This window comes from Neolamprologus multifasciatus, chromosome 7, assembly GCF_963576455.1.
Source record: "Neolamprologus multifasciatus chromosome 7, fNeoMul1.2, whole genome shotgun sequence".
NCBI classification, from domain to species: Eukaryota; Metazoa; Chordata; class Actinopteri; order Cichliformes; family Cichlidae; genus Neolamprologus; species Neolamprologus multifasciatus.
The window spans coordinates 5423576-5435585 of record NC_140445.1 but is presented as its reverse complement, the minus strand read 5'-3'; the positions used below and the strand labels follow the sequence as shown (position 1 = coordinate 5435585).

The following is a 12010-nucleotide window of genomic DNA, read 5'->3' as shown; positions in this document are numbered from 1 at the left end:
TAAACTGCTGGAAATCGGACTTCCTTCTACCACCTGCCGCTGGATCAGAGACTTCCTCTCAGACCGTGTACAGAGAGTTAGAGTGGGGCCTCATCTTTCCTCAGCCCTCAGCCTCAACACCGGCTCTCCAAAAGGCTGTGTACTGAGTCCCCTACTGTACACTCTGTACACACATGACTGTGTTAGTTCCCACCCAGACAACACAGTCATCAAGTTTGCAGATGATACCACCGTGGTGGGGCTCATCTCTGGGGGTGATGAGACAGCGTACAGAGCTGAAGTTCAGAGGCTGTCAGATTGGTGTGTAGATAACAACCTGGACCTTAATACCACCAAGACAAAAGAACTGGTAGTTGACTTCAGAAGGAGGAAGTCCGAGCTGCAGCCTGTCAGCATCAACGGGGAGTGCGTGGAAAGGGTCTCCAGTTTCAAGTTTCTGGGAGTGCACATAGACACAGACCTCCAATGGAGCTCTAACACCTCTGCGGTCTTAAAGAAGGCCCAACAGCGTCTCCACTTTCTGAGAATCCTCAGAAAAATGGACCTGAAGAAGGAGCTGCTGACCGTCTTCTACCGCTGCTCCATTGAAAGTGTGCTGACATATTGCATCGGTGTGTGGTTCTCCAGCTGCACCACAGCACACAGAAAGGCACTCCAGGCACTCCCTCCCTGAAGGACCTGTACAGCACTCGCTGTCTCAAGAGGGCCCGCAGCATCCTACGGGACGGTACACACCCAGGACACCGGGTGATTAAGCTGCTGCCGTCCAGCAGGAGGTTCAGGCTGCTGAGGTCCCGGACAAATAGACTCAAGGACAGCTTTTACAACAGGGCAACAGCCCTGATCAATGCAAATAGCTGACCTGATTGGCTACCTCCCTGGACTTTTTTAGGGGGGAGGTAACAATGTTTAAAACAACAATAACAATAATAATATTTATATTTATAACAAGGTGCAATAATAATTAATGTGCAATAATAACAGTGTGCAATACAAATACACTTATTCTTCTTTTTTTTATTACTAAGTTATTATACTGTGTTGTGTTGTTTGTGTTGCGTTGTGATGTGTCATATCGTGTCGTGTTGTGTTACATGTAGTGCCGACGTAGGACAGTTTTCCAATTTCATTGTACTATTGTACTATGTATGACTGTGCAATGACAATAAAGAGTTATTATTATATTATATTATTATTATCTTATCTTATCTTTACCGAAGTAATCCAGTACTATAACACTTTTACACTAAAACATTTCAGGAAACAATACTTTACTTTTTACTAGATTTATTTGCAGTTCTATTACGTATTTAGTATTTGCTTTTTGTCTAAAAATGCAGTTGTGCATGCAACTACAGTTAAGATAATCAGTCCTTTAGAGCTGACAAATTATATTAATTAATTATAAGGTATGAATTATTATTCAGTTCAGTAATAATTAAATTAAACTGTTCTTGAAATGTGATTTCATTTATTAGTTTTAATAAAATGAAATTATCCTTGTGCTATTATAAATGCAGCAATTTTTGCTAATTGTTCTACAGAAATAAAATTTACTATTATTAATCAGGCTCTTCTCCTACGTATTATTATTAGTAAAAAGTTGGTAAAGTAAAAGTTTTATTGTTGTTACTCAAAAGCAATACAAAAGTAAAAATATAAATCAATTAAATAATAAAAAATTATAAAAACACATTTAATATTTAATTATATTAATAATTATTATTTCCTTATATATTTTTAATTTAATATTTTTCAAAACAAATATTACTTTTAAATTTTTTTTTATGAATGTTTACAAATCAGTTAAAGGCCAACCCCCCCCCCCCCCCCCCCCCCCCCCCCCTCCATTCTCTGAATGCGTAACAGTCAAAGAGGCTTATATTGTGACAAAGGTTCATTTTCATTGACCGCATAATTGCATTTACACTTATCTGGGTCACATTTGGTCTCTGCTGGCTAAACGAGACATGTTTTAATATTATAGGGAAGAAAAAAGCAGTCGTGACTCAGACATCCCATGTTTCTCTTCTTCTTCTTTTGTTGGTTGTTCTGTAAGAAACGTGGATCTCTTGGCCTCGTGCTCCTCTGCAAGTTGAAGCAGAGGTCTGGCAGTTTTACAGCTGCACCTCCCTCCTGAGAGCTCCTCTGAAATCTGAAGCAGGCCTGGCCTTTGTTTTTCCACCACAAATCACTCCCAGAAAGTTTCCTAATGAAGGCACATAAAAGCCTGGTGCTGTAAACAGGAAGTGCACATCTAAACTTGCATGTTTTGCAAAAGAGCTGCAGGAAGGGGAGTTTCTGTGGTGCTGTGCAAACTCTGAATTTCGAGCTTGCATTCAATACTTCAGTCAACCAGAGTGAGTTTTTTGAGGTTTCGGGAAGTCACACAAAAAAATCCAAGCTCACCTGTAACACTACAACAGTTCAGAATACTGGTTTTATCATCAGCCCAAGTGAGGCGTGTTGTGCTTCAAGCACTAAAAAAAAACACAACAATCATTTGGAAAACCTCCCAGCAGCACGTTCTTCAGAGAAAGCCACCCGTAGGGTAAACACTAAAGCTTTTATATGATGTTGCAATTGTGTCAAAATCATGTACAGACGTGGCAAACGCGTGTCGTCTTTTCAGCTTCGGTTCGCTTCAGCTGTGACACAGAAAGCCTGGCTATGTGGAACTTCACTGGACAAACAACACGGGGAAATTAGAGGAAGTGTAACACACAAATACTTTTTTAGGAAAGCAAAATCACAGCACGACGGTGTATTTGTCGAAACCGTTTCATCAAAGGTGAAATACAGACAAATGTTTGGTCGCTTATGCAGTCGACATGGAGTGAATGTGAATTTTGGCACAGCTGGGACCTCATAAACTTCAAACTTGAGGTTTTTGGATAATATAACACGGTCACCGATTCTCTTATTATCTCTTATTATAGTAGATGATTAAATTGTTTTAACACTAAAAGCAAGACAAACTAAACCCTGTTGACCCCACTGTAGCAATAAATCTGAATATAAGTAAACGCTGTTTGTAAAAGTAAAAATCTTACTGTCACACTTGCACTTATATGAAGAATATCACTCATATGTGCTTGAAGGTGAGTTACAGTCTGTGAAATCCTGGTGCACTAACACCAAGGTGCTACTGGAGCCATCTGGTGTACCGTTCAGTGGTTTCAAATATATTTGCTTCCTCTAAGCACATCAATGTACCAAAATTGTCCTAATTACATATGAATGGCTTAACCCAAAGAAAGCCCCTCACTGTGTAGTTGATTACACAATTTGAAAGAGGCAGAAACGAAAGTTTCAGTATTAAAACACTCAACAGTTAGTTTCACCATCTTCACGTCAAAGCGAAACCAAACATTTATAAAGGTCGTGACTGTGTGAAAGCAGCCTGGCTTCCATTAGCTTCAACAAACAGCCTGTTGGGCCTCAGAGAGCACTGACCTGTTTGGTAGGTTTTCTCTGGCACATGCTCACATGCATGCATACACACACTCAACAAACCAAGTTCTGCTTTAACAAGAATTTTTTTTTATTGACTTTTTCTGAATTTCTCCTTGCAAATATTCAAGTACATGGATTTAAAGATCCCGGACACACAATCAGAGGCAAATACTTTCAAAATAATTTCACCATGTTCCTGTTTGAGTCACAAAAGTTTCCACTTTTAACCCCACCCCCCCAAAACGTCCCCCTCCACAGGCTAAGACACATGGACCGCTTGTAAACATGATACAAATATCAGTCTTCTGGTAGAAAAATATCTTTTCTTTTAATAGGGATTTGTCTTCTTAAGAATATTTACATTTACCTCACAGTATAATCTTATCTGAAAAAGTACATACTGGAAAATAAACACAAAAAGGGGTAAAAGGCCTTTGGTTTTCATGAAAAAAATACCAAAACGACAACAAAAGTCCCATAAAAAGTCCATTCACTGTCCTGTGTACAACAACAGTGATGTTGGGTTGGTGATTGTTGGGCGTCTTGAGGCTGAGACAGAGGGACACCAGCTTTCCACAGGATTCAAAGGGTTCATTCTTCGAAAAACGTTAAGAGCAAAACTGCAGCTACAATCAGGCGTCGCTCCTGGGGACGGCCGAGCGGCACAGCCTCCGCTGGGTGACGTATCCCAGCACGATGAGCAGCATCTCCGAGGTGCTGCTGAGGGCCACGATGAAGGGCGCCTGCGACGCAAAGTCTGCCTCCAGTCGCCGGAAAGACAGCTGCATGACCGCGAGAGCCAGCAGGCTGTTCTGGACGCCCACCTCGATGCTGACCGTCTTCCTCTGTGGCGGAGAAAGGCCCGCCAGCTTGGCCAGGACAGCCCCGACCACCAGGCCCAGCAAAGGCACCGTAATCCCAACGACCACGATTTGGGGCTGCACGTTAGCCAGGATGGACGCTCCCATTTGGTAGGCCATGAAGATGCCGCCCACAATGAGCACGAAGCTGAAGGGTTGGATGAGCGCCAGCAGGACCCGAGTGAGGGCAGGCAGCCGCAGCTTCACCAGCATTCCCAGTGAGATGGGGATAGCGATGAACAGCAAGGTGCCCAAGATCTTCACAAAGGGCACGTGCAGGGCAGCATGGACGCCCAGAAGCCAACCGTACAGGGCTGACGACAAAGGCATGGCTGCCGCCGCCACCACTGTGGAGACCAGCGTCATGGAGATGGCTAGGGTGACGTCGCCTCCGAGCAGCAGGCTGTACAGGTATCCTCCCCCTCCACCTGGGGCAGAACAGGTGATGACCAACCCCAGAGCGAGTGCCTTGGGCAGTGAGGCCAACTGGGACACACAGTAGGCATATAAAGGCATCACCAGGAACTGACCCAGCGCGCCTAGGAGCAACGGCATGGGGCTCTTCAGCAGGCCCCGCAGCACCTCCACCTCCACCTTGCACCCAAAGGCACACTTGTTGACAAAGATGAGGGGCAGCAAGGCAAAAAGCACGGGGTTCTCAGAGAAATGGGACAGACCACCCGACTGGATGAGCCGGGTGGCCGGGTCATCATCACTGGGCTCCACTTTGATGCAGTAATCTGTCCTCTCCTCAATCAGAACCGGCACCGAGCCCTGGTCCAGGTCCAGCAGCTGGATCTGCAGCTGAGCCCTGCCCGGCAGCCCAGAGCGGATGTTGATAATGTAGCTCTGAGCCTGTCCTCCGTGGCCGCCGTCCGTCACGTTGATTATCGAGAGCACCTCTGGTTCCAAGGAGTGAACTCTCACAGTCTGCTTTAAGCTCTGGCGGCCCGTCCTGGCGGCCGCGGCGCTCCGGTATCGGCTGGAGATTACAATCACGCCGTTGGTGTATTCGGGGAACTCGAACTCCTGCAATGACCCGTCCCCGATTGTGATATACCTGCTGCTGCTGTCGGCCGTCACGTTGGTCCTGTTGCTGCCATCGACAGTGAGGTTTCCGGTGGCCCACGCCCGGTCCGATCCGCCGGTAATAAGGAAAAGACAGCAGAATGTAAAGATCGTCCTCATGGTACTGGCGGATGAGGGGCGGAGGGACGCGGCAGCGACACGCTTCTCCCCCGCCAGTGGCCTCCCCAGACGGTTATACCGCCGCCCTTTCACACCCGGGCGACCAACTTCTCATTCTAGTCTCCGAGATAAGAGCACAGCGCGGGCTGCCGGCTTCACATCTCGTCTGGTTCCCATTTTGTCGCTGCCTTTATACCGGAACCTAAACATCACCCCGCCCAGCCTTGTCGGGGCACAGCTCTCCGGCGGCAGCCCCGGGAAGAAAACACTCGCACAGGTCTCCTTTTGGCTACTCGCTGCTAAGATGTCGGTCACGCTGAGGCACACCCGCACCGTTTTCTTCCGTCCTTTTTGTCTCTCCGGTTGGTGAAAACAGAAAACATCGTAGCTTCGCAGCCGTTTGTTTGCTGCTCAATGATGTTTTGGTGAAGCGAACGCGCACGAACGGGGTGTACTTCCGGGCAATGGATGTCAAAATAAAAGCTAAAAAAAGAAAACTTCACTTTCAACCTCAGTAAACATAAAGCAAAAATTTGGAATTAAAATCCATCTGAATTATATCAAATAAACACACTACTGTTTAAGTTGGGGGTGTATTAGGGATCTGTTCTGACCCCCCTTTTTGTTTATAATGATAACGACACACTGACAGAGGAGGCCAGGCAGACATTTCTGTTGACTATGATGTTCGCAGATGACATTGTTCTTCATAGTGGGAGTAGGGAGCAGGTGGAAGAGAGCCAGGAGAAATGGAGGTAGATGAATGCAAGACAGAATACAGGTGTGTAGCAGTGAAGCTGCAAGGAGCAGAGGCAGTGAACATGAGTATCAACCAGCCAAAGCAGTGCACAGTCCACACGAGAAGAAGAAAGTGTAGGCAGATGGAGACAAGTATCAGGGAGGATTTGTGACAGAAGGATGGCAGCAAGAGTGAAAAGGAAGGTTTACGAGACAAACCTGCTATGATGTATGGTGGGACGAACAGATAAAAATGATAAGATTTCCATTAGGAGCGACCAGGATGGATAGGGTTAGAAATGAGTACAGTACATCAGTGGCACAGCTCAGGTTGAGCAGTTTGATTTTGGGTGAAAGACTTGATGAGAAATTTTCCTACTGAAAGACAGAATTTTGTGTGCCTGTTAAATTGCTTTATGTTACATGTTAAAAAAATCTTTGTCATCTGAAAATATTAGTTAATCAGCAACTTAAAAAAAGAACTCTGTTAGTGTCAATTTTATGCTTAGCTCAAGCGAAATGAATAATTAGCAATGATAACATAACAACATAAAACATACTCACCAAATTCTGCCAGTTCACAGGTGTGTTATAATATAAAGCACCTTGAGGTGACTGTTGTTGTGATTTTGCGCTATATAAATAAAACTGAATTGAATTGCTGTTTGTAATAGGTGTTGCTGTAGTAAACGGCCCATTTAACACATGCCTTTATTTTGTAAAGAAAAATCCCAGCACTTCCTGTTAGTGTTTGGGTGAGTGTGTTTACCTTAGCGCAGTCCTTCATTAATCCAATCAGAGCGGTCTTCAGCTTCAGCTCTCCCTGCTCAGACAAACAGGGGCGGTCACATGGGAAAGAGAACATCGTGATTTGTATCCACTGGAGGGGCAGCCAGGGATTACCCACTAAACACAAGCAAAGGAGCGCATTCAGACCAAAACAGCTGACCTGCTGGGATCTCTATTCAGGTAACGGGATCCTCCTTAAAGTCCACCCAGTCAAATCAAATTAAGAAAACATCTTGAAATCCAGGTATTAATATTAACAATATATGATGGAATCAATCATACAAATATACTATGTTATTTAATTCACACATTATTGATGCATTTATTGAACTTAATCATGCTTTTCAGCAATCAAGGTAGTAAATATAATGAATCAGGCCTTTTAGTACAAGCTTCTTTTATTATTGTCATATCATATCAAATTTATTTGTATAGCACATTTAAAAACCTAAGTACACCAAAGTGCTTTCCAGTAAAACCATGATACAGATAAAATCTCAAGCAGGCCAAATGCTCCTGGTGCGACCTAGATCTCGGCTCAAGACCAGAGGTGACCGCACATTCGCCGCTGTCGCACCCTACCTCTGGAATAACCTCCCCCTAGCTATTCGGGCGTCTGATTCAATTCAATCTTTTAAATCTCGATTAAAAATGTATTTGTTTAGCCTTGCTTTCCCCGCCTCCTAGAGCCCACATTTTTAGTGTACTTATCTTTATCACTTTGTTAATGTTTATAATGTTTTAACCTTCAGCATTGTGTGTGGACTTCACTAGTGCCTACTATGCCTGGTGTATTATTGGTTAGTTATGTCACCCGCCTGTTAGTATATTTCATTTGTATTTTGTATTTTGTGCTTTATATTTGTATTTATTATTGCTCTTAACTCATTCTGTGAAGCACTTTGGCATACCTGTGTTTTTTAAATGTGCTATATAAATAAAATTGTATTGTATTGTATAAAATAATTACATAATATAAATGCAGAGCCAGATAAAAAGCACACTAATTAGCCTTAAATGCCAGGTTAAACAAGAACGTTTTTAAACGTGATTTTAAAGATTAGATAGAATCTGATGCGCGAATGTCAAGAGGAAGATTTTTCCATAATTTGGGTGCGGCAGTGGCAAAGGCACGGTCTTCTCTGGTCTTCAGCCGAGACCTAGGTTGCACCAAGAGCAGTTGACCCGATGATCTCAGAGCTCTCTTAGGGCTACACAGACAGAGGAGATCCACTAAGTAATCGGGTGCCATATTATTTAGGATTTTATAAGTCAACAATAAGATTTTAAAATCGATTCGATTATTAAGAAGAAATTTCTCCCATTATAAAATCTCTGTAGAGTGCTAACATTATTCACTAAGCCTTCCTCCCCACCCAACACTCCCTACATTAAACTGTGCTTTTCATTTCCTGTAAAGGAGTTAACATACAACATGAATGACTTGTACATTTTAATTTTTTGTATATCATTACATATTTACTGAAGGTAACTAAAATTAATCAACAGGTCCTGCCAAGTCACTGCATTTTAAGTAACTGGCTTGTGGCAAAAAGGACTACAAAGATTTGAAAAACAGATTGCAGCAAAGTGACAAAAAAAATAGATGTGACGTATCTACAAATGCATGAAAAAGAAACAAAGAGACACAAAGCAACTCATGAGGTGCAAAATGTCTACAAAGAAAAGACAAAACACTCCCAAAAATATCCATGACACATAAAACAGCTTCAAAGCAATGCAAAATGAAAATGGATACAAAAAAGGACTACAAAGGGATGCAAAATGACAAAAAAAAAGGCACAAAAATTTGCTAAACAATTATAAAATTACCAAACGGGTCAAAAAGAGCAGAATTATAATAAACAACCACAAAAGGATGCAACATGACATACAAAACATTAAAGAAAGAGACACAAAACGACTACTAAAGGCATTTAATTTGATTACAAATATGCACAAAATGTATTAAAAAGATCCAAACAGCAGATACAAATAATGAAGAAAATCTGCTATCTCTCTTTGAATTATGCTTCCTGGCGTAGGAAGTCTGTGCCGCTGAGGTCCGTGTCACAATCCCCCCTGTGTTGAGATGGGACAATGCTTTTGCATACTTTAATGCACTAAAATTAAAAAATTGTTGAAAAGTGGAATACATTCTGTTGTTTGCCGTTCGAACAGAAGGTTTAGTTGCTGCCCAGTTCACCATGAGGTTTGCTGGAAGAAAAAAAACTGACCAAAACAGTGACATTTCACACGTCAACGCCTCTCTTATTTTTTTCATAACAAGGGAGTCATGCTGAAGTGCCCCACTCCCTGCAATGCTCTCAGTTTACTGTAAACCTTTGATCGGCCTGGGTCTAATCCACACTGACAATAAAGGGCTATTCTTCTATTCTAAACTTTCACCCAGAGTTTCATTCAAGGTTGCCTCCTCACCTTTTATTCCAGGAGTATATCGTGACAGTGATCAATTATGCTCATTCAAACCTGCAGTCAAACAGGTTAGTGCTTATTTGTCCTACACACACGGCAGAAACCTGACACGGGCGCACATTGCAGGACTCTGGCATGAAAGAGGAAATCCCTGCTGTCGACATAACCCTGCCTGCATGTCTTTTTATAGTAACCGGCTCCTGCTGGGACTCACTCACATATTTAAAAGCCATTTTCAATTCATAACCTCCAGTTTTGCTTCCCTGTGGAAGGTGAGCAATGTCACCACAGGCTCATCTCTCTCACTGTGGTCAAGTCACTTCTGGGAGGGCTTGCTCATCATCTATTGTGTTTTCATGAGCTGTGCGTCCTCCTTCTGTCACCACGGCTAAGTCAAGGCTTCCAAAAAAAGAAAAGGCGGGGGAGTCCTCAGCAGAACACGCGGCGTACGCCCAGACAACCTGCTGGGGTGATCGCCGTGGCCTACACTTTGACATTTCATGGAGTGACAGCCAGTTTGTTGTAGAGCTGCCAGGCACGCACATTTCCTGCCTGGCATTTGTGCCGCTCCCCCGAGCTGTCTAATTATTTATCCATGGTATGATCACTTACCTCATTACTTTATTTCACAAACACAGAGAAGGAGACAGCCAGGGAGAGAAGGAGGAAATAAAGGAAGAGGAATTGAAAAACGCCACCCATCTTTACTCTTCAGAGGGAAATTACATTTTCTGTTCCTGATGTGGTTTCATCAGTTTACCCAGAGAGCACAGACGCCTGTATTTGCACGGTGTATGAATATTCATAAAGCCACTGTCGTGATCTGCCTTGTGCTGCAAATTAGATCACAAGCAGCCATGATGACTAATCGAAAAGCATTGTCCTGAAATGCCAAATTTGCACCAGGCAACACAACAGTAATCCTACTACGAGCAACGTACTGCCAGCAGAAGTTACAGCACTTTAATTTTGGTTTGCAACCCTTTAATGCACACAGGCCTAAATATTGGACATCAAGCTAACTGTATAAAAGTATAAAGCATAAAGTGCACTCACTTTCTTTTACATATCAGGACATTAAAAAAATAATCTGGAAAAATGTGGATGTTCATTTTAGGTTTAAGGTTTTACTGTTTCCTCTTTTATTTAAGTTATATAATAATAATAATTTTATACATTCTTATAACATTGATCCTGTATTTGTCTTGCTTGGGCTATTGGTACTATAATAACACAGTACATTCTTCTTCTGTGACAAACACACACAAACACCAACCAACACTAGGGCATGCAGTTTGACTTGCAGTGCCTACATGCCTGTCCTCTATTTACATTGTTTTATTGTCACCAGATAATTGTAATTGTCTTTCCATCGTTGTAGCTCAGTGTACAGAGTGAACAGTGCTTTACACTCCAACTGTTTGACTGAACCCATCCTTAAGGTACTCTCAGAGCACTTCATGTAGATGCACTTGATTGCATTTCACATCGCTCAGATTTGATAACCTCTGGTTGGTAAATGCCTGGCTAAGGCTGTCTGACTATAAACTCTCATTTAACCCAGTTAAAACAGCATCTTCAAGTGTTGAGGTTGCTGCAGAATTTACAGCCTGATATCATTTACATGTTATCATATCCGTTACAGGTGATGTTTTACTGCGCTGCTCTGGTATTCATCTCTTTAACAATAAAGCTTTTGTGTCAGTTGGTTTATCAACATCCGAAGCTGTCTGTCCCATTAACATCACGAACTTGTTCTTATGCTAGCAGAACAGTTCTCCTAAGGTAACCTCAATGCAAAAAGCATGTAAAGTGCAAAGAAATGATTGGATGCTGAGTATGAAGTACAAGTTACATTCAGTATTTTGACCTACAAAAAATACAAAAATGAACTTTAACATGAGGTTTTCCTGCAATAGTGATAGAAAGAGGTTTTCTCTGTATATAAAATACCAGCACTTTGTCTAAGTGAAATGCAGCCATTATTCAATTTAATTTGAATTCAATTTTATTTATATAGCGCCAAATCACAACAAAAGTCGCCTCAAGGCGCTTCATAGGTACAGAGAAAAACCCAACAATCATATGACCCCCTATGAGCAAGCACTTTGGCGACAGTGGGAAGGAAAAACTCCCTTTTAACAGGAAGAAACCTCCGGCAGAACCAGGCTCAGGGAGGGGCGGGGCCATCTGCTGCGACCGGTTGGGGTGAGAGAAGGAAGACAGGATAAAAGACATGCTGTGGAAGAGAGACAGAGGTTAATAACAGGTATGATTCAATTAATTTTCCTAGCAGCAAGTAACCATTTGCTGTTATTACGGAGGGGTAATGCATCCTTAGCAGAGAATGAAGTCACCTTCCTCTGTGATGTTTTAGTCCCAGTTTTCTCCCCTTTTAGCTTTGGTGGACATTCTAAGTACCTCCCCACCGTTATGAATTAAGAGAGTCACTTCCTGCACTGTATATTCAGAACCCTGATAACGACTGTGTTTAGTCTGTTCCTTCCCATTCCATGCAAGGCCACCTGGGTTGGCTGGAAGAC

General features: G+C 42.7%; 1 protein-coding gene across 1 annotated transcript; it reads right to left on the bottom strand.

The window, feature by feature from the left end:
• Nucleotides 1–3520: 3520 nt before the first annotated feature.
• On the bottom strand, nt 3521–5955 carry slc10a3 (solute carrier family 10 member 3). Its single transcript, XM_085167756.1, has one exon. It carries the CDS (start codon nt 5502–5504, stop codon nt 4089–4091), a length of 1416 nt encoding a protein of 471 aa, XP_085023882.1. The 5' UTR covers nt 5505–5955; the 3' UTR covers nt 3521–4088.
• Nucleotides 5956–12010: the final 6055 nt, after the last annotated feature.

What these genes read in the sequence shown, in the direction of transcription:
- slc10a3 (XM_085167756.1), bottom strand. Translation starts at nt 5,504, where the DNA reads ATGAGGACGATCTTTACATTCTGCTGTCTTTTCCTTATTACCGGCGGA.